The sequence below is a fragment of the Meleagris gallopavo genome, chromosome 1, assembly GCF_000146605.3.
Source record: "Meleagris gallopavo isolate NT-WF06-2002-E0010 breed Aviagen turkey brand Nicholas breeding stock chromosome 1, Turkey_5.1, whole genome shotgun sequence".
NCBI classification, from domain to species: domain Eukaryota; kingdom Metazoa; phylum Chordata; class Aves; order Galliformes; family Phasianidae; genus Meleagris; species Meleagris gallopavo.
In genome coordinates this window covers 100,367,801-100,391,049 of record NC_015011.2, presented here as the reverse complement: position 1 = coordinate 100,391,049, position 23,249 = coordinate 100,367,801, and the positions used below count along the sequence as shown (strand labels likewise).

At 38.5% G+C, this 23,249-nt stretch overlaps 1 protein-coding gene across 2 annotated transcripts in view; it reads left to right on the top strand.

The window, feature by feature from the left end:
• The window catches only part of APP (amyloid beta precursor protein), a 160,848-nt gene that overhangs the window by 17,107 nt on the left and 120,492 nt on the right, over positions 1-23,249 (top strand). For both annotated transcript variants that reach the window (XM_010722443.3, XM_010722435.3), the window contains exon 2: positions 10,086-10,215. In XM_010722443.3, coding sequence (XP_010720745.1) covers positions 10,086-10,215 — 130 coding nt within the window. The remainder of the gene's footprint in view (positions 1-10,085; positions 10,216-23,249) is intronic.

The following is a 23,249-nucleotide window of genomic DNA, read 5'->3' as shown; positions in this document are numbered from 1 at the left end:
AATGTTTATAACACATCATTTTGTTCTTTGTTCACTATTGTTTTGGAGAATTCTGAAAACGCAGATGCAACTTCTTTATCTATCTGCTTTAGAAAGTAAGTTATTTCCTTGGATTATTGATTTTTTGTTTTGTTTTTTCCATTTTCCGTGACTCAAAAGAAATGGGTTATGTGAAAGTTCACAGAAGATGAACTTAAAAGGGTGGAAAAGAAGGAAAGAAAAGGAAGGGAAAAAAAATAAAGGGAAAAATGCGCAACTGTTGTGGAAATTTTCTGTTTTCTTGAAGTGTAGTTTTGAAACTCCCAAAGTTTTTCCAGTAGTACACATCTTGGTGAATTGTTCTTTTAGAGGCAAAGTCAAGTATTGTAAAATGAAGTATTGAATAAGTCTATATGGATCTAATGAAGCTGAAGAACACTTCTTCAGCTTGTTCTACTTTCAAACAAGGGCGTATGTACTACAATACCAGAATTTATTGTACATGTTTTGGAGCACTGTTGTTTTAGAGAGTCCCCTATGCGAAACAGACACATTCTGAAGGGCAAAACAGTGAGCAAACCCCTGTATTGATGTCTACTTCATATTACAGTTCCCTTGAGTAGGTAAAGCTTGAGAAATGCAGAGTGACATTTTCAATAGGTGAATATTGATGGTAAAGTTAACAGTATCTGAGATAAATTTAGTCATGATAGTAGAGGTAATAAATGCCTGATATATCTTCAGTTATGTATTCTTCCCAGATCACTGTCTTAGGAGAGCAGTTTGTAGGCAGAAAGGCTGCATTTGCGCAAGAGAGTGGTGAAGCATTTAAGACTTCTGTGGACCACATCTTAGGAGTACTTATGAGAATTACTAGACAACTTGGGGAAAAAAAAAACAAAAAAACATGAATTTATGAATATTTGTGAAGAAAACTGATTGGGAAGGGAAAATTGTGTATGTAGTGTCAATTTTAGATTGATGCTAAACACTGTTCATATTTCAAAGTTGTACTGTGTGTATGGTTTAGCATATCTCATATTTAACATACACATCTTTATAAAAATTATAAAGCAGAAAATTATCACTGCTTAATTTGGAAGGAGGAGAAAGCAGTGTTGTCTTCAAGCTACTTGAGTAATTATTCTAAGTACCCTGTCTTAAAGGACCAATTCAAGATACTGAGTGCATATTCCTGTGGTGTATACAAAGAGGAAACACTATGATCTGAATGTGTTCTGATTTGCTCACTGTATTTGCTTCCCTGTGCTTAGCCCCCCAGTTTTTAAGGTAAAGGTATTGTAGTGTATCAGGTAGCCTAATTGTTTCTCTAGGTTGCAGATTTGCCACAACCCTTTTATCAATTCTTTCACTACAGAACTAAGCCAAGCTGAACGCATGGTTTTCTTTTAACCTTATATTGCTGCTTCACATTCTAGATAGTAGACCCTAAAGTTGATCTCAGAAAAAGAGAAATCACAGCCTTGTTTGCTTTTTGGGGCATGTGAGCAACTGCTAGCTCTTAGATTAATAAATCACCCATTGGCTAGTAAACTCAAGAATGCGGAAATTAATTAGATTATTAGAAATGAGTTCCCAGGCCTGTTACTTTGTGACGATTCTTGCATGGCCCTGAGGACAACTTTGACATAAAGTAGGTCATTTTGTGAGCAGTAGAACTCAAAATAGTTGAATAGTTTTTTTTGTTTTGTTTTGTTTTTTTCCTCCAAGTATAGTATTATAGACTTGATGCTACTGTTGAGGTATGTCTTGTAATGGAATCTACTCAACAAACAGAAATAACACTCCAATCTGTTATAGCCAAGTATGTTCTCCAGGTAGGTAGTTTGATTTAAAATGTAAGTTACACCTTATTAATGTTGAAGATTTTTTTTTTTAATGCAGAAGAGAAAGAAAATGAAGTTTTCCGCATATAGTCATTTTCACTGTGCTAATTAATTATGTAGTTCAGTGCCTTTGGAACACAACCCCATCTTCGGGCAAAAAATTGCTGGCAGAAGCTCTGGCTCTTTCCCTACCATTATTTTCTGAAGTTTATTGTGCTTCAGATGAAGTAACGTTCTGTCTTCGTTATGACAATACAACAAAATGGAAAGTATGTACTTTTAAAATTCTCTTTTAATTCTTGCCTTTTTGAAATAGCATTCTTACTAATGGCTGCTCCTGATGATTCATCTCAAGTCTCTGAGCCTTTCTTGCAGACTCTTGGATGCTGTTATTATCCAACAGTCTTGTCTAATCATCCTCCTTGTATGCTAGCTGTTTTATACAGGTCACTGTCATCTTTTATATCGATATGATCAAGAAAGGAGCTTCTTTGTTGCCTTCTTCCCATGGATATGTACTATGGAGTGATGGCAGCCTGTGAGAATCCCATGAGATAGACCCAGGCTCTGGAGGTGCTTGTGCTGTCCCACCTTCATTTCCCTATTGATGCTGTTCTCCATGCAATGTTTCAAGAGGGAATGGGATGGCTGAAAGCTTTTCTTGTGCAAAGTGGACTTGACCATCCCTCTGTGTAGAGAAGAGAAGAGAAGTCAGTATTTGTTGCATTTAAGTGAGTAAGTGCTGAAGGCAGGGAGGCAAGCAGCATACAAGAGACCATGGATTCAACCCTGCTTATTCTGAGATTTCTAGCATGAGCAGCTGGATATCCTCTAGAATTATTAAATAGAAGCTTTGGATATGCATGGTAAAGAGAATTTCTGGCAGATCTAAGATTTTTTTTGTTTGGTTTTCTTATTGCATGTAAGTGTATTATAACATCAAGGACTTGAAAGGCGGTGAGGAGTAAGAAGTTGACCTGCAGCCTTATTTCTGCTTCCATATGTTTCTGCCTTCCCCAAATACTCAGCACTCAGAGAAAGCCAGCGTGGGAGCATGTGATTAAGTCTCTGCTAATGTGTAGAGGCCTGTGTGGTTTAAGGTTGAGCATGCTTCTTCAGGTCTGGCAGGTTTTTAAATGCTTTAATTACAAGGTAAGTGGTAGTTTTCTGTGAAATTCCAGATCAAAACACATTAAGGATTTCCAGCAACAGGGAAACGTGTACCCATGAAGCTGCTTGCAGTCAAACCAACCCAACTGTCCAATGAACTAAACCATCTATCAACCAAAAACTATCTATGACTCTCAGTGCTACAAACACTTGGAATACCTTATCTGTTCTCTCTCCTTGCCCCCATTCATAATGTGGATAATACCTTGCGGATTATACCTGGTTCACCATCTACCCTTTCCATCCCCCCATACAGACTCACATACAATACACCCCCACCTACTCTCTTGTTCTTTGTATTTTTTATTTCTCCCTCTCCCCTTCTTTAGGAAAGGATTGCTAATGAAGCTCACTAGATTTGCATGCTTGGTAGAAGAACTAAAGCAGTTTAAAAGATGCTTTGGAAACTGCACCAATGCAGCTGGTGCTATGTTTATCTGTTTTTTCCTTTTTCATTTTCATTGGGAAATGAAAAGTTTGCTTAGGTCACAGGATAGCATGAAAAATTGGGATACTAGATAGCAGTGTAGCTTTGCTTCTCTGTGTGGGACCACCCATATGGCTAAGAAAGCCAGCAGTGAGGGAGCGTGGTCAGGTGTGACAGAGTGTAGCTGAGCCAACAGAGACTTGGCAGAAAAGAAAGGCTTCAGTGTTGACTTGTGGAAGCGTGCTGCTCTGAAGAGGTGAAGATCCCCGGTCAGGTGACTGACAGGACATAAGCCTGTGTTATGGAGCATGGAGCAACCATGCTAGTACTCCAAAATTTGCAGTGCTACTTGAGGTGCAGCTGTTCTTTTACTGAACGGTGAGGAGAGCCCGGTTCATAACTTTCTATAGGCATAGATTAGTTGGAAGCAGAACAATACTATTTCTGCACAATATCAATTTGAGGAAAAACAGAAAAGACAAGGAGGTGGTGATTGTGAAATGAGCAAGTGTGACAATGTACATGGTTCATTTCCCATGAAACACAACAGCTGCTGTCTGCAGATTTTGGTCCTCAGGGGATGCCTGGAGTAGTCGACTTGACCACGTAGCATGGCCTTTGTGTCAGCAAGTTGAATTTTTCCTAAAGCTTGCATCACATCCCTTCCTTGCTTGGCAGTTTGGAAGTCTACATGGTTGCATGTGTTATCAACATGTGCAATTCATTGTCTTTTTCTTTTCTCCTCTCTGTTTTGTCAAGAAGTTCAGGAGAGAGTCTTTCCAGACAGTATGTGAGTCTTTATTAAGGGACATTTTAACTTTGATGTTGTTTCCAACCTTTAAATTACATGACCATGCAGCAGAAAATACAAAAAGCAAACAACAGATCTAAGTATAAAACCTGACTTTAAAACCTCTTGCTTCTCGAATCCTGAGTCTGGGTTTAGATATCAATCAATGAAGATTCAAAATTGCCGAATACCAGGATGCTTGATTGTAATGTAGAATAATACCTGTAAAAAACAGCAATCAACTAGAATATTTTGACGAGACATCCACTAACTTGAGTCTATGTACAGCTGCCTGTTTTGCAGATACCCTGTTCTCAGTCTTGCAATCTGTTTTTCAGTTGGGTTTGGCAGTGCTTGTGCCATTGCTGCTCAAGTGATGCCACTGCTATTGCAGTTGTCCTAGGCCAGCTGGGAGTCTGCAGTGTTGCTGCTTTGCAAGTTTTAGACTGGAAAATTTGCAAAAATACTGTGCATGGGCACACCAAAATGGGTACTTCTTCTGACTGGACATGCCAGATGCTTTGAAATGAGTGAAGCATGTCTGCTTATTACTGTTCTGCAATATATATATGCAAAATACAGGGAAGCAGCTGGTGTTTTGTTCCTTTTGGTGGCTTTAATGTGTAGGCTGCTTTCTGCCCTCTTTTTAACAGGAAATTCCTCAGCAGGACTTTTTTTTTTTAAAGACACTCTGGAAAGGAATAGTTTTAATCCACCTTTAACTAGCTAATCTAGAACTGAAGGCTTTTCTTCCTCAAAATTGAAGCTTTATTTAGTCGTCCTTCAGATTATGCTCACTGAGTGACATATTCCACATATTCCGCAATTTTAAGACCATTGCATTCCTAAATGTTGTTTACTAAATGCAGAGTTTTTTTGTGCTTGTGTCAACTATTTGCAAACTACCTAACTGAAACAAACAAACAAAAAAAATCTACATTCCATTAAAGCACAAAGGCTGATAGATAATAAAATACCTAGATAATAAAATACCTAACACACCCATTAATTTTTTACAGTTTTAAAAAGCGAGTTGACAATTTCAGTGAACAGTTCTAAATACTAAATTAATTTCAACATTATAAATACAGAATATTAAAAGTAAAAAATCTCATGGTCCAGTTGGAAGGAAATTTGTACACAAACAAAGGGGGATTTGTTGCTATGACTGTAATTAACTGTATTTCAGTTTCAGTTACCTTCCACTTTAAGTAAATCAGAACATCCAGGTTAATCATGTTGCTGAAGATGTTACTACTAAAACCACCTCATTATTTGTTCTGTTTCCAACAGTAGTTTCTTAAGTTCTCATAGCTACATGTATGTTCCTTCCTACCTTTTCAACAGCTTATATTTTATATTTAGATTTTAATATTGATGTCACTGAGACAGATTTCAAGCAGACTGCCAACTCGTAAATACTTGATAGATTTAGGCTAAATTTGCACCAGTTCTTAAGTACCATGCTTTAGGGAGACTGGATGGTGAGCTTTTGGTGAAACAGGAGTCTTTTTTTTTTTTTTTATGACATTAAAGAGTTGAGAATTATGTTTGAATTCAAGTTGACTTCAACACCTGTGCCAGATGCTGATGCATAGGGTAAAAAGAAACCAAATGTGTGATGTAATTTAAGCTAAGATACCATGTGTAGATACAGCAAACAACTGAAGGATTAGGGAAAAGGAACAAAAAGAAATGATAACAACAAAATGTATCTGCTTCTGACTGGTGGCATGTGATGGTGCTCAAGCTAATGTACATTTCTGATTTGGACTTTCAAGTGTGATGGAGAGTGGCTTGGGAACCATGTCAGCCAACTCCCTTAAGACTCTGGGATGCATGTCATCTGGCCCCATGGACTTGTTCGTATCAGTTTCATGAGTCGATCTCGGACTTGCTCCACCCTTACAGTGGGGGAGGGTGTGCTCTCCTAGTTCCAGCCTAGAGGTTTAGCTTCAGGAATCTGAGAATCCTGGCTGCTAGTGAAGACTGAGGCAAAGAGATATTAAATGGCCATGGGCCCGTCCCTGTTTAACTCTGTGGATTAGTCCTGGAGCCAGGCACTTCCTCTGCACACGACACACGATCTCATTGCTGCTCTCTGGCTTGCCTTTGAACTCATTCCAGTTCATCCCAGTCCTTCTGAATCACTGTCCTGCAGCTGGGCCTACTATTGCTGGAACAGCTGTGACTATGCCCGGTGTCTCTGCGCATGCCTGGAGCTGTGTAGACTCTCTTACCCTCAGTGTACTGAGGGAAGCTCATGCTCACCAGTGGCTGTCAACAGCTTTCTGAGGTGGTGCTTCCTGAAATAGTCCTCCTGTCCTGCGGGAGAGGCTTGTGCTCCCAGCATCTGAATGGCTTGGGAGTGTGCACACATAGACTGGCTGTGTGGAAATGCCTCCTGCCTGGCTCCAGTCCTCCTCGCTGATACAGGAGATTACTGTGGTGCTGACTTGTCCACAGCGTTATTTTAATCTTCTTCTCTGCCTCCCAGTTTTGTGTCATTTTTTTCATTCTTTCCTTCCAGATTTGTTAATAACAATGCTGTTGAATAACACACGTTCGATTAGCGTCTTGTAACGTAACTCTGTCATCAATACCTTTGTGTATAAACTTATTGAAGCTCCTTTTATTAAGTACGTACATTCATGTTTTACTTCCAATCCAAACATCAGGCTTGAGAGTGGTGAATGTAAATGTAAAAAAGATCACATTAAATTTTGAATTATCACAATGCAGTGCCTTTTTGGTTTTAGCTTTTTAACTCAGTTTAAAGACGTTTATTCATGGAAATGGAAGGTTGACCTCCGTTTCATCCACCACTTCTTATAAAATACATTGGAGGTATTGCTGTGCAACAAGTAGAGATAGAGTTGAAAGTTTAGATGTTCTGTAATTTTCTAAAGCTCTCACTCTTGACTATCCAGAGGGAGCAGTGGCTCATTAGGGACACTATAAATAAATATGAATCCCATTTTTCTATGCCACTAAGTAGGTCCCACTTCAGTTCAGAGCAAATATCTTACATAAGTCTAGCTAGGCGTACTTGCTTCAGTTCATATGGTTTACTAGTGTAAAACTACTGACAATGACATTCAAAGCTTGTTTTCTATTTTGATGGGTGGTCAGAGCTTTGTGTGAGCTGTCAAAGGAAATAAGGAATTTGGTAACTGATGTAGAAACAGAAAAAGAAGCTTCCTTGTATGTATTCTTCCTTGTGTCATTCTGACAAACACCATTAACTCCTTATAATTTGGTCTAACACACTAACCAATAGTTAAAATTATGGTTTCAGGAGATAGTGAAAGTAAAAATAGCGTACCTTCCCCAGTCTTATTGTTTCAATGTGAATTTACAGTAATAGTTCTCTCTCTCGTTAGAAATTTACCTGAGGAAAGTAGCTTAATATGTCTTTGTTCTCATAGATAAAGGTTCTGTTTCCACTTGTTTTAAAGCTGTGCACACATTCTGTGTATGCATAAAATTCCAAATAACTTCTTAATTTTTAAAATTTATTTATTTTATTTTTTAATTTTTAAATATTTTTTTTATTTTTTATTGCGTTCTGGCCCAACATTTTTGAAAATTCTTAATCTTTTTTTTATTTAAGAGATTTACTTCTTTCATATGTGATGGGTGACACTTAACTCTGAGAAATGTTAAAATGGCCCTCACGAGAATGTGTCAGTGACACCATGTGCTATATGGAGCATGTGGTTTGTGCCAGCATTCAAAGTACGTGCCTGTAAACTCTAATTATGCAGTGCAATGTCTGGGGATACATAAACTGGGAAGACTGTAGAGTGATGGTAGTAATAAAGGCAGAGTCCAAAGAAAAGTAAAGCTTTCTGTTGCATCTTCCTCATTAGCTCTTGAGGCAGCTTTGTTGCCTTACGGTGTACTATTTTCACAGCAGTTGAGGTGTGAAATTTCCTGCTGCCATGGAATCCTAATCCATTCTGGCAGTGCTGTTACTGACTGTTGAGAGCATGAGCATGTACAGACCTGTCTGGTAGAACTGAGGAAACAAAGGGCAAAGATAAGGAAGTTGAAGAGGATAAGGTAGCTTTCATTTTATTTGCACCTGTTTCCATTCAGAACCTGATATTTGAAGCAGAGGGGGAGCAGTAAATTTTTCTGGAGATGCTTCCTGCAATTATAGTGAAAATACTGTATTTGCAGAATAGATGCTGACCATCAGCTCTGGTCACCTGCTGGAGAGTAAACAAAAGAGAACTAAGCCACAATCTTCCAAATTTAGGAATGCTTTCAACTAAATTTGCAGTTCTCTTTTGTGGGCTTCATTTAAGTAGATGGTCTAGTATGCTGGGCTAGCATAAAAGATTGCAGATGGGAGTAAGACTAATTTTACTTTTTTAATTTTATTTTATTTCATGTATTTATTTATTTCTCCTCAGAGAGGGCTGTAGAAGTTCTTATTATGATTTTCCAGGCATTGGCTTTGGACTTCTAGAACCCACTCAAATCTCTTCGATTGGTGTTATGTTTCTTTTCTGTAGGATGTTTTTGGATCATCTGCAATTAGTTGCTTTTCTTCTGTGTTGGTAGTTATGAGTGGACCGTAACTTTTGGTCTACCTAGTTCCTCAGATTTGTCATACTCAGAAATTGTTAAGGATTTCTTGAGGAAAGGTGAAGGAGAACTAGTGTTTTCTGAGTTTGATGTTAGGGCAGATAGACATCTGACCTGAACAATGAAAAGTGAGAACCATAGGCTACAGTAGCAAATGTGGTGTGGTATGCTGGAAGTTGGGAGTACAGAGTGGCGTAGCTGGGGCTGAACATCCATGCTGGCATACCTTTCAGGCTTTGCTTTTGGTGAGCTGTAGCCTTGTTGTGCAGACTAACCATCCATTACTGCCTGGGGAGGAAACAGATGCGCTTCTGGAGCGCATCTTCTGCTTCAGTTTGATCCACTGAGGAATCCAGTTCACATGTGCTAAAATTTCTTCATAGCATTGATCCTCTGCGTAGTGAGAGGTAGTGTGTTTCTTATGAACTGAAAAGCTCATGTAATAGATGCTCTCTATATGAGGTGACTGGGAGGTGGGTCTGTGCAAAAGTTCAGTGTCTTAGACTTGTCCAAGAACTCAACAGAACAGACCATAGAAGTGATAGTGACAGAGATAATTTTTAAAAGAGAAAGTGTCTAAAGGACAGAGGGAGATAAAAAGACAAATATGTAGTTTGATCAAAGTTGTAGTTTCCCAAAAATTAGTCATCTACTCTGCTGGTGGTACAGTTGTGGATGGAGAAGGATATTACAGTATTCAGAACAGGCTGGATTTTGATCCCAATATTCAGGGAAAATTTGAAAGACGTTTATGTTGGTGATGCAAACGTTAATATGAATAACTGATTCAACAAAATGAATACTGTGCAGACTGCTGTGGGGAAGAATATGGTGTTTGTCAAAATAATGATGAGAAACATAAAGAGCATGCTGTTTATATATATACTGGTCCTAATAAATATATATATATATAGGTCCTAATCTCTATATGTAGTTTTACAAGGACAGTGATATCCTGGACTTGAAGGAAAGGGTATTTTAGAAACTTGTTGAGATAATCTTTAACTAAAGGAAGTAGCCAAGTTATATTTTGACAGCTAGCTGTTACTACCATTGTATTCTGAGCTAGCATGTTTTTTAGTGATGAATAAATACACCAACTATTCAGGTAAGTGTCTATACTCATACTATGAAGTAAATCAAAATATACAGCAGATGAGGAAGAGGTGAGGAAATGGAGTATGGTGCTATGACATCCATTTTACGTGTTCTCTGACCCAGAGCGCATATTTGTGATAACATTTTTCAATTTCTTTTTTATATTTTTTAATGTTAGGTTTACCCTGAATTGCAAATTACCAATGTTGTCGAAGCCAACCAGCCGGTTACAATCCAGAATTGGTGCAAGAGAGGATGGAAGCAGTGCAATGGTCACCCACATATTGTGGTTCCCTACAGGTGTTTGGGTGAGTTGTGGTCTTTTTTCCTGTTTTTTTGATGTTTCTATCTCTTCATGAAAGTCTACAAAACTATTTTTTTATATCTCTATATTGCTGTATTTTCTGAGGAGAGCTTTGTCTTTTGTCAAGTCCTTTGAAGCTACCTTAAATAGAGAGAAAATGATCTTGTTCTTCCTGATTCTGTTCTCATGAGTGACTGCAAACCAGGCTTCTGCTTACTCCCCAGAATTTGTCACTATCATCTCTCCTTTTCCCCCATATAGACAAGTCTTTGCTTATAAGCTATCCATCTCTTCCCTGTATATACTACTGCCTTCTGTTTGAAAGCCAAAAGGACTATGAAATCCTTGTTGTTTCGGGGTTTTGTTTTGTTTTGCTTTTTTGGTACACGTGTACAACTTCTGCTAGCTTCCTATCAGCATTCAGAAACTGAAAATCACATTGATTTGGTGTATTCATTAATATTAATATTCTTATCACATCTTTCTCTTGAAATTGTTCCGCAAGCTGTTTGAATTTGCTGCTTTTACCAGTGTTGTTTGTATCACGTCATGGATTTGGCTGCATAGAGTTCAAAGTTGGAGTTTCTGTCCTGTTATACTGGGGCAGTTAAGATCCCTTTCTAGAAAGCATCTCAGACTAGTTATTCCATGAAATGAACAATGAATGAAAGAAAATACAGAAAATACACTCTTTCTAGAATTCTTGTTCGTTTGTTAGGCTAGCTCAGACAAGTAGCACCCTGTACCTGATACAGAGAGGGTTAATGTGCCAACTTAATGACACCAGAACTGCGTGGTAACAGACACACCACTGCTAAGAAGGCAAAACAACAGATGTGAAAAATATGTACTGAGAAGTATGAGGGAAAAAATCATTCAGTAAAGTTTCTAGGTCTGATGTTTGATTTTATAAATATGAAATATGTGTTTCTTGATCCACAGTGTATATGTACTACTTGTTGATGCTACTGCAGATAAGAATGACAAGACTGTTCTAACCATTAGCATTCAAGGAGTGCCCAGATTCAAGATGTTTTCTTGCAGGGATAGATCTTCCTCTAACAAATAGTTCAATTGTATGAAGGAACCTGCCAATTCTTGAGTGTTTTCCAAACTCTTGCATGTGTTATGTCGATTTGCTCTTACACCAAATTTTTTTATGTTTGATGTTTAAAAGGTCGTCTTCCCATTTGTTGCTGTGTTTTCCTTAGTAGTCCATAGTCAAGATAAGGATTAGCATGTAGAGCAAGTAAACTTTTAGAGAAAGATAATTGTTGGGCTGAGCTGCAGTCTCACCTGGCTTCATCGTTACCTATTTGATCAAATTTCATGTGAGTCTGTTCGAACATTACATTGCAGAATGTAATATAGTGATGGACATTACAGAAGTGATGAAAGAACTTATTAGAGGATGTGCAAAATCTAATTTTTGTTATTTATTGTATTGTAATCATAACTAAAGCTCTGAGTTATTTTCAGGGAAGTATTATGCTGAGGACTCTGCATATTGATGTGAATTTGGTCAGAGCCCTGGAGAACTTACAACTTAATTTAAGATAAAAGACAATGTCATCACAAGAGCAAATGAATATAAATTGACCATGAATAAATTTAATCTGGAACTTACAGGGAAGTTTCTGCAAGGGCAAGGAGCTCTAGCAGTTTCTTGGTAAAAGGAATAGGAGTAAGAAGCCTAGTAATTTAGAAGGAAGTTCATAAATTTATGAACAGCATTATGAGCAGTTGCCTCCAGGTGTGATGAACTGGTCTTGGACTTTCAAGATATTTTTCCTGAGCTGCTGTTTTGAAATGAAAATTTATCAAGAGTTAAATGTCTGCAATCTTAGGTAGCAAGTTAGACTTTCCTTGCTAAAGGCAAGAATTTTAAAGGCATTTAGGTAGCTCATTTCCAATAATACTTTGCTCTTTAACTTTTATTCTACGTTTAAAAAACATATATGCTATTTTTTACCAGATTTCCTTGTAACTGAAGTTCATGCAGTTGTGTTTGCCTGCATTATGGGTCTTTGACATCCTTCTCCTATCATACTCTTCATCTTCTGACTGATAGAAACAAAATCCTGAGCTGAGGCTGATGTTTGTGGGAGTAGTAGGGGAAGAGTGGCCGCATTACTATATCCGCTGGAGGAGTGGTTGCCAGTATCTGTTATTTCTCCATCAATGCTCTGGTTGTTATCTGTGGTCCCTCAAGGGGTAAAACAAGTCTGTCTTTCATGCAATAAAAGTGCATTAGAGGGTAAGTCCTTTCCTGTTGGCTCATTGCCCTCATGGTGGTAAAGCTGGTGGTATGATGAACAGGCCCCATGAAGAGAGCACAAATCTCGAAGGGGAAGGAAAACAAAGTGTAATTTTTTAATTATTGAGTTATGCAGTTTGAGTATTACGCAGCTTGACATAATGCCTCTTCAATATTAAATATGTATATATGTAGTTTTTAAAACATTGGAATAATAATATTGAAGTAATATGTAAATATATGTTTAAAATTTGATCTTATCATCTCTTTATATGTATGTTTGCTACCCTTGATATGGTTGGTAGTGGACAACTTCAGAAGTAAGGCTCTGTCGGTAACCTTTCTGCAGTAATCTTAGTGCAAGGAGACTTTTGATGTAAACAACAATCAACTAATAAGAAATAAAATGCCATAAAAAAGTTTGCCAATGGACAACTGATTGCAGAGTTGCATAAGCATAATTTCCTGTTTTGTTTTTTCCCTCCCTCAAGATTTAATGGTAAGCTTTATTAAAACTTTTTAAAAGTTCTTTATGAGTAACCATTTTCTAGCATTAAAAATAGTATATTGACGTGAAAACCACCTTCAGAATCTTCAGTCAGTTTATCATTTCTTCCATCCTGATATTTGTTTTCCATAATTGGTTAGAAAGACTGAGTGACAGAAAAATGTCTGCTTTCAGGCCAGAGCATCTTCATTATCAGTCTGCATTCTGATCTTCAGTCTTGTGAGGCGTGTAGAGCATGTATCACTGCGGCACTTGACTGCTCTATTAGCTTTTCTTTTCAAGACTCTTGTGTGATAGTCTAGCAGTTTGTAGCAATATAGTTTTGTAATATTGATAGGATTTATTAGATTGCACAGGCTCATATTTCCTTTTCTTGAGCGGATGCAGCTAAAGGATGCAGACAGTAATTAAAGGAGGCAAAATGACAATCTCTGACTTGAATGAGCCATGTGCTTCTGCAGTGGCTACAAATGTTCTAATTGAACCAAAGAAGAAAAGCAGTATCTTTTTTATTTATTTTCAAGATGTGATTTTGTGCTGTTGCGCAGGGCTTGACAATATTCTTAAGACCACAAGCTTTGGGAAAATGTTCTCATGCAATAAATCTCATTCATGCTGTCTGTCTTGCATGCTTCCAGGGACATGGGCTACTGTACAATCTCAGTTCAGTGAGAAGAAAAGGAAATTGTTGATTGAATTCTAGTTAACTCTGTGAACATACTAAAGGCATTTGGTTCAACGGTGTTTTCATTTTTATCTTCATGATTTTAGAAAATGACATCTTCATGTGTGCTTATTATAGCTTGAAGCTGTTACCCACCTTATGACAGAAATAGGAATCTATTTAGGTTGCTCTTCCTCTTCTTCCTTAGTGTTTTTTTTTTTTGTTCTTGACAGCAGTCTGACACAATTCAAAAGAGATTTTTTAATTACAGAGTTTAAAGGGTTACACTGTGCAATTTGAAGGAGAAATATGCTGGTTGACATAATCACAAATGTGCGTTCAGGCAAAGATGGTGAGCAGTAAGACTAGCAGGCTGTGGAGTTAAAGATCTGCAGTGTTTTTTGGCACTGTTTGTGACTGTGCGTGCTGGCATCTCCAAACCTGCAGCATGCAGAAAGCAGGCAAAGTCCGTGTGCTCCAAAATGGTGACATAAGCTTACTGCAGGGTTTCAGCAAGTGCTGCCAATAAGCCCATGATTACCACTTTGTTTTTAAACTGTTCTAGAAAGATACCCTGGCTATGATTCTGGCCTCATTAAAAGTAGAAGCAGCAGGAAGGCAGGACTCGTGCACTGGGACAGTGTAGACAATGAGCAGTTCTGGTTTGTTTTCTCTTCACATCTCCTGTGAGAAAAAGCAGCTAGTGAATTTGTGTAACATGGGCTGTGAAATGAGGTAATTCACTCCATTTTTCAGGCTTGCTGCAGGAACAGTCATCCTTGTCCCAGTGGTGCCATTCTTTTAAAACCTTGGATAAATGTATGGCTACGCTTTCCTGAATAGATGGCATTTCATTAACTATTGGTGAAATATACCCTAGCCTAGCTGCTCATTATATGCACCATAGCCTTGGGGAGAAAGGAGAAGCTAAATTACATAGATGTTTGGGATATCCACCAGTGATGTGGGGTGAAAGGGAATTACCAGGGCTTTGATTAACTGTCTTGTGTAAAATGCTTGTGTGTTCATGTGTGACTGTTTTGTTGTCCCTTTAAGGTATGCTGTTAAGCCCTGTATGTTTAGGCAGCTCTTGAAGTATCCCGGTGTACTGAAATATCATTATGTATGTAGTCTCTCTCAGTCAAACTTTGATTACTTACAATTCATAAACAAATGGAGCAGGTGATACTATCAGTATATTTTGCCGTTTGGTTATGTAGTGAAATGGTGAATTCTGTTTTTGGTTTTTAACAAAAGCATCTTTGAAAATTATTACTTTACAATCTGTTAGAGTAATAAAGCATGACAAAGTTAACCACTTGTTGATATCAAACAAAAAAGCATGAACAGGATTTGATGCACATGCCTAGCCAATTACATCAGAGTGAACACTAGGGTTATGCCTGGAATTAATAATTGAAACTAATATATATGTAGTTAACAGTGCAACTTGTTCTGGTCCATGTGGTACTTCACTTGTGATTTTAACAGTGGGATTTGTTCATTAAAGCATATGAAATGCTTGTTTTCCACTGCTGCCTGGCAGAACTGGCTATTCTTTTCTCTCAGCCTACTGCATAGCTCGCCTATTTCCAGTGATGGCAAGCTGTTTTTCCAGACACTTAGGAAGATCTCTCCACTGCCTTCTCCATGGAGTACCTAATCAGCAGAATGACATTAATTGCCTGTTTCCGTGTCCCGCCTCTAGCTTGCCTCAGTCTCCACTCAGCCATGGGAGTCATGCAGACAAGCCTTGTGTTGCACTCTTATCCTAAAATACAAGATGTGCTTATTTTCAGCCTACACGACTGCCTCACGTCTAGATTTTCTGACAGCACTAGCTGACAGGAGGGAGAAGATCTCAAAGACTGACAGTCTGAATTGGTTAATGAGACCATGGGCAGAGAAATCTGTAGTACAACGAGAGGCACATCTACACATTGCAGTGCTGCTGAGAGAAATCCTGTAGTCTCTCTTCTTTGCTCCACAGTGGACAATTCTCCTTCTGCCAGTGGTGCTTTTGGCACGATGCTGGTGGGCAGGAGAGCCCTGCCTGTGCAGGCTGGGCACATTATCTGAGGGACAGCGAGACCTGTGAGCATGTAGGCTTCTCCTGCTGCAGTGCAGCTATAGCTCAGGCTGCCTCGCCAAGCCCTGTGCAGGCCCAAAGCCACACTTGGCTGGCATGCTGGAGCTCCTTGGCGTTATGCCAGCAAAAAGAATCTTCTCCTGTTGCCATGCCCTCGCTGCTCAGCTAATTGCAGCAAAATATGGGGACTCAATTCATCAAGTGTCTTCCTGAATGCCCTGCTCTGCAATGGTGTAATTAAGAGCATGGCCTGACATGCTTTATTGAATAGAAATGGTTTTCCATATATACCTGAACTCAATTGACCTGAATTTTATGGTCAGCTGCTGTAGTAGAGAAGCTGGCTGCTAAGCATCAGCTGGCTTTACTGACCATTTTCACAAATGACAACAAGTTTATCTTTTCGTAGCGATTCTCAGCAGCTGCATCATCTCCTGGTTTATTGTAGTGCCTTTCCAAGCTTTTTATTCATGGAGCAGGACTGTATAAACCACTAATGTGGTACTGGCATGCTTCAGGGACAAAGCACCATTCACTAGAGGGGAAGGGATGAGGAGTGGGCAGAGAAATCCTGAATGCAATCTCTCATCAGGCAAGTGAGATCTTCCTCAGCCAGTAATAGCCTCTGCACTTGTGCCAAGCGTTGATTCAGCTGCTTCTTAGCCAAATTTGAGCTGGAGATGATAAAATGTTGAAGTGAAGAGATGAAGCAAAATTAGTCTGCTGGCAGAGACCAGAGAGCACCTTTACATATAATTAAATGTAAAGTATCTTATTTTGGTACAGCGTTAGACCAGGAGTAAGTCTGAGTTCTTCTATTTCTGTGCATTTTTAGGGTGTATGCAGGTTTTTCCTTCCTTAGTAACTGGAGTATGTTTTAATTAGAAATGGATTTGTGGAATAAGTCAAAATGGAAAACCTTTTCTAATGTTATGAACATAACAGATCTACTCCTGAAGCAGCAACAATAAATTCTTTTTAAATAAATGATGTAAACAAATGCTTCATTTGTCACTTGAAAATGTGATAGGGAAACCAGAGCAGGCAGTGTATACACCTAAAGAATAGCTCACAGGAAGCAGTCGCTGATTTGCAACAGTCTTGTTAGTAGCCACCTATTAAAGAAAGCAGTAAAAAGTGTAGTTTAAAAAAAAAAGAAAAGTATAAAAGCTCAGGCTGTTTTGAGATGTGTAAGAGCTTGAGAAGGTAAATTAAGTTTTCTTCTTGAATGACCAATCCTAGCTGGAACAAGCTTCTGTCTCTTCTAACTCTGGGCTATGTGAATGTCAGACATTCCTGCTCTATCCTCAGTGCTTTATGTAAAGTGAGCTTACCACAAAAGGTGTTTCTGAGAGCATTGCTATGGTTAAAATGTTAATGTCAGTGTCATGTGGTTAAAATGTCAAAAACTGGAAAATGGAAAGCTAATCCATGAGCTCCATAAGCTCCGTGAGTTTATGCTGACCAGTCTGGGACTGTACCAGTGCTCAGTCACTGCTGTAATCCTGATGTGCTGGGTGGTGTTTTGTTTCTGCCTCCTGCTCAGTGCATGATGCAGCCTTCTCCCTTGCTTGCTGTTCAAATTCTGCCTAAAGACAAAAATCAGTTACTTCTCTGAAGTTTCTCTAATCTTAAATGAGCACCTTGGAGACAATTCCAGTTTCCTAGATGTCATGAGGTAAGGACTGTTAGCCCTATTTTATAGGTGGAAGGCTGAGGAAGGATTGGATGAAGCTTCAAAATTGAAATTATCAGTTACCAGTTGGCTTCAAATTATAAAAGTCTTGAAACAGTGTGCACATGTCTAACTATACGTGCAACAGTTCTTCATGAAGTGTACACGTGTTTGATTTTTAAGTGTGCGTTCACACATTTGCAACCCATGAACAATGTCTGAAGCCACTGCATAAGTTTCATACCTTGTACACTGTACACACCCACTTCAAAACGGGAACTTTACACTGGAAGATCTTTGTGCTGCCACAGAGATGATTCATCCTTCTTTGGGTGTTTCTTCCAAAATAAAGTACTTAATTTTGCCATGGGAGAATTCTGCTAATTAAAATGTGGTGTTTGCCTGGTCAGGAAGGAAAGATAGGGAGGGGGAGAGAAAGGAAGTGTACATCCTGTCACGTGTTGTTAAATTGATTTACATATGGAGCATCTTCCCACAGATTTCTGCTCTTCCTAAATGTGTTCTGTTCTCAAGGGGATTGAGTGTTGCTAGCAGATTTGATGCAGTTAATGACTGCAAAGGAGAGATCAGTGATGGGAGTCACTGGATGTTTCTAAAATCTTCTAAGGAAGGTGATAAAAAATGGATTTCATCACTCTACTGGGGAGAGGAGGGGCACAGACACCTTGGAATATTGGCTTGCCACTGAGTATGAGATTGAAGAAGAGGCACTTCCGTTTATTTGAAGGAGTAGATAGCCCAATAGATAGTGTGTCTACTTTGGTTTTTCAAAAGAAATTTAACAAGGTCCATTACCAGAAGCTATTAAAGAAATTAATCTACCGTGGAATAGAAGAGAAAACTATTATATGGCTAAATAAGGAAGGGAAAAAAAGCTAGAAATTAATGGTCCGTCCTCAAGGTGGAGAAAGGTCAATAGCAGAATCTCAAAGAGATCAGATCTTATGCTTGAGACATGCAGAGTATTTGTGAGTGATTTTGAAAAGGTGGTAAGTTATGTGGTGACCCATCTGCTAACGTCACAAAGCTATTTAGGGTATAATTAATAAAGGCAAACTATGAATTCAGGTGGTTGTCTGATATTGATTCACTAGAGCTAGAATGGCAGGAGAAAATTAGTGCAATAAAGACAATGTACATGGGGGAAGCGCAAAATAAATTAATCTTATTTTAGTGGATATGGTGATACTTTGAGTAGCCCCTAACCAGTCTAGAATGAGACTTCAAGTATTAATAGCTCTGTGAAAACACTGGTTCTTTAGTGTCATAAAAACCCAGTAACGTAGTGTTAGGGATTATTAGGAAAGAGGTTGGGACTAAATCATAGAATATAACTGTGCTACTGTGTCAACTGTGGGCTTATCTGGGCTTACTGACCCCTGGGGAACATCACTAGTGACTGGTCACCAGCTGGATTTAACTCCATTCTCCACCAATCTCTGGGACTGGACCTCCAGCCAGTTCTTTATCCAGTAGAGAGTGTGCCTGTCCATGCCATGGGCTGCCAGAATCTCCAGGAGAATACTGGAGCTATCTTTTGAGAATATAGCAGCCTTTCAACAAGTGCTTTTGTTTCTGTACTTGAGTTGCATGTTATGGCCATTTTGTTGTTTTTTCTATTGCTTCCAACGGTATCACTGCGCATATCTAACTTACGGGTTGGCTTTCTGTTTAAGATCTGTTGCTTTGAATTTAAGTTCTGAAGTGATTTCTAGACATGGTACTTTTTTATCACCATATTAGCACCAAGAAATCAGAATTAGATTTTCTGTAAAGTGTAGATTGCTTGAAGAACACAGTAAAATGTTTCATAATTTACTATATTATAGCCTACAGTATTTGTTTTTTGTTTGGTGAAAGTTTGTTTCTAAGAGTTCGTCTATAACATTAAAAAGAATTAGCAAAATGACTTTAAGTGCTGGAAAGAACTTGGCTAATTTTCAGTGAAGTATTTCTCATAAAGGACACGTTGCCCTTCAGGCAAAAAGGACTGATAAAGCTAGATTTGACAGCACAGCATCTTGGCACTTATCTGCTTTGAAAGGATAAGTCCTCCGTCATTGGCAGGGGAAGGCATGGCAGCATTATGGGGCTGTGCACCGAGAGCTGGAAGTCGCTCAGGCCTATCACACATTAATTCATCATATCACATTGCTGAGAGCCTCAAGACAAGAGAAGAGATATGTTGTGCTGGCCAAGTTCATGCCCAGCAGTGTCCCCATGAAGTGGCCTGCTGGGATTAAGAGGCGGCAGGGCTTGTTGCTGTTCTCTGACTGCATCCCTAGGGAAAGTATTACAGCACTTCACTGTTGTGTAAATATCCAAAATCTGTGCAAGGTGAACATCCTGACATTTGAAGGTCAAGCATGCTTCAACACTTCTAGTCCATTAGCTGCAATTGCAAGCAACTTTGTCACATGAGGAAGAATTCCCCTTGGGTTCTTTACTCTTTCACACGAAAACTTGTAGTAATAGTCAGTTATTAAAAAAATAAGATACTGTGACAGAAGACCCAGGATATGTTATGCTGAGTTACAAGCCCCTTCTTTCTTGCTCTCCTTTGTGAGTCAGAGGAACTCGCCAGTCCAGGGAGCTACTGTGTGGGCCCCTGGAGGTATGGAGCCACCAATGAGGTGGTTTTATATATTTATTCTCTGCGAGGAGACTTTCACTGGTTTTATTTGAAAGGGACGGTACAATGATTTTCCATCTTTATGCCTTCCTTGGGTTAACTGAGAAGAAATTGTAGGCAAAGTGGTGGAATGTGGAATCTGGCTGTAGCAATGACCAGCATCGTCCTGAACTTTTAAAACTCCATCTATTTACGCGTAGATTATACCAGCATAATGCTTAGTAATACCAGCAGCCTACATGATAACAAAATAAAAGCAAATAGTTTTAATACTTAATTAGCTTGAGGAATTGCTACTGATTCAGTGATTACAGTATAGTCTTTCCTTCTAAGTGTTTTCATCAGTATTAACAAATGTATGAGTAGTTTCCCATTTAGCTTTTGCTGTGGATCTAAACTTTATTTAGAAATTTTGAGCTTTGCTGCTGACATCCAGGTTGGTAAATAATGGGATTTTTCAATATGTTCAGAATCAAATGGAAAATTTTCATGATGATCACTGTGGCAACATAAAGGGGACTTTAATTCCAGTTGAGTATTTGAACCTGAGGCTAATATGAAGTACTTTGATTTTATTAGAATGTATGAATATCTTGAAAAAAGAGAAGTCCTAGTTTTTTCTCTTAACCTGCTGTTAAGTTTTATTTCGCTTTTTTCCCACCCAAGATTTTTTTTAAATGTGCTTTTTATTTTTATTTTTTTATTTTTTAGGTAGGAGTTGTTTAGTTCTGTACTTAAGCTGATGCCCTTAACCTCCAGGCTGGATGGGCCTTTGAGCAACCTGGTCTTGTGGGAGGTGTCCCTGCGTATAGCAGGGGGGTTGGAGCTAGGTGATATTAGAGGTCCCTTCTAACCCAAACCATTCTGTGATTCTAACTTGGCAATTAAAAATGCTTCCTAGTTGTTCAATTTGACATACTGAAAGACTGCAAAAACCTGTGCTTGGGATAATGAATGAGGATCATGATTATTGGAAATTATTTGCTTTCTACAGTAAGATCTTCGATCTTTTACTCTCGTTGGCTTTGTTGGAAAGTTCTTGATGGGTAAAATATTTCAATTACCCTACTTTTTTATTAGATCATTGCAGTTAGGTTAGAAAATTGAATCATAACAACTTGATATCGAAGTTAATTTTGGTAACACAAATTACTTTTGGCTCTGTAGTAATACCAGCATCTACTTCCTTCATTAGAAGGTGCTGTGGTGAATACATAAGCAAAGTCTCCTTCTTAGGAAGTTTGATCCTGCATGGCTTGTAAGAGCCTGCTTTTCATTTTAGCTTTTCTGTTTGCTGTACTTCATTGAATTGGTTCATATATGATGTGTTTTAATTATAGTTAAGCCTAGGACACTTTCTGAGTATCTATTATTTTCCCAAGCTATCCTTTTCCCCTCTTGTGTGTTCTTAATGTGTTACAAGATTATTGAATATTTAAGATCAGCCATACCATGGTGGTATTTTTTAAATGTAATTTTCTTTTTTTTTAAGAACAGCCTTCAGGAAGACTTTCTTCTTTGAGTGAAATCCTCTCTAAGTTTTGCAGTCAACCTCAAATTCTGCTCCCTGTATGCCAGGAAATTTTTATTACATCTGTTTCATAACCTGACCAAGTTTGAATTGAATCGTGCATTTTTACTTTAGTCTGGGAAGAAATGAAGGATTTGGGACAGGGTTTCCATTTTACAATGTCTGCAGTACCAGAGTGGTGCCAGCAGCCATCTCAGAATTCTTTGCTAGAACAGAGATGGAAGTGAGCATTCAGAGTTTGATGGATGTAGATTGGTCTTTCTACTGCCTATCCATCAGCCTCCCTCTTGAAGCTTGTTCCTGTTAACCCAAGAATGGCAGCCAAACAGCTTGAAATATGAGCCAAGCTAATTATCTAAATGATCCTCAAGTTGCCTTTCAGTAGAAGGTATTTAAAAACTCAAGTCCCTGATCTTGCTGATTGTATGGTCACAGGTGTGATAACACTGAGGGGCAGGCCTGCCTTACTGAGAGAAACATTGACCTGGGTTGGCCTAAGTCAATCTGAAGCATTGCATTCTTCCCAGTTTTTGAAAATACTAGCTGCTCAGAGTATTTTTTGTTAATTACTGTGTATTTTATATTTTTAAAAATTGAGCAAACTTGGAAAATAGAAGATGTAGCACGTATATCACTGCCATGTTACTGCTGTAGAGCATTGAAGTGAAGTGATAAATCTTTCATAGTTTTTTTCCTATTTCAGGTTGGGGGAGAGTTGGATCAAACTTCATTTTAGTGTGGACTTCCCCTCTGCCTGGCCGTTTGCTCTGTTCTTTAAGTCAAAAACATTCTTTTCTATTTTGTTCTGTTAGTGTGAAAAATGAGATATTTAAATTAAAGCCTGATTTAATCTTAATCTAATAGTTTTTCTGTAGGTCACCCAGACCTTTTTGGTACTTCACTTGTTCCCATTTATTAGCTAACAAATATCTCTCAAGTTGATTTGGCATATTATAAAAGAGTAATACTGAAGTCTCTCATACCTCTCCTTTATGTAAAGCTTTGTAAAATTATAGGCAGTTCTAAAGTTTCATTTCAATTTTCAGTTATGTAACTGCCCTCATAATTTACAACGTGTCTCCTATGTCAAGGTGTTTCAAAAGTAGCTTTAAAGTTCTAATAAAAATGCAATATGTAATTTTAACTTAAACTCTAATGCCATTTGTATTATGTACGAACAATGGGCTGCATGTAGTTCCTGGTATCTGGTCTGTTACAACAGAATCAATTTAGAGCATTTTTATTCACATTATCAGATGTAAAGCTCTTAAGAAAAATGTATTCTAAAATAGTAGGAGCTCTGCTGAGGCCAGCTAATTGAGATAAGGGAATTGGAGAAGAGGGAGAATGCCTTTCTGAGCCTCACAAATGCTTTGAGAAGCCTCCTCTTTCCCTTTCCCCTTGTCCTCCTCCCCCCATCTACAGAGAATTCCAAGTTCTCTGAGGTTTCTTATTGCCCCGAAATTCTAAGTTGTCAACATGAAAGAGTGTGAGTGGTGTCTTTGCTGTGTTGTCTTGGTCTGTACATCACACCAGGTAATGTAGACTAACTCATGCCCAGGCAGTCCTCTTGGAAGTCAGTTATCTATAGATGATTTTTGGAACACTGATGCTTGCAGCTGCCTCCTCTTTTTAATTCTTTTTTTTTCCCTCTTCTCCCC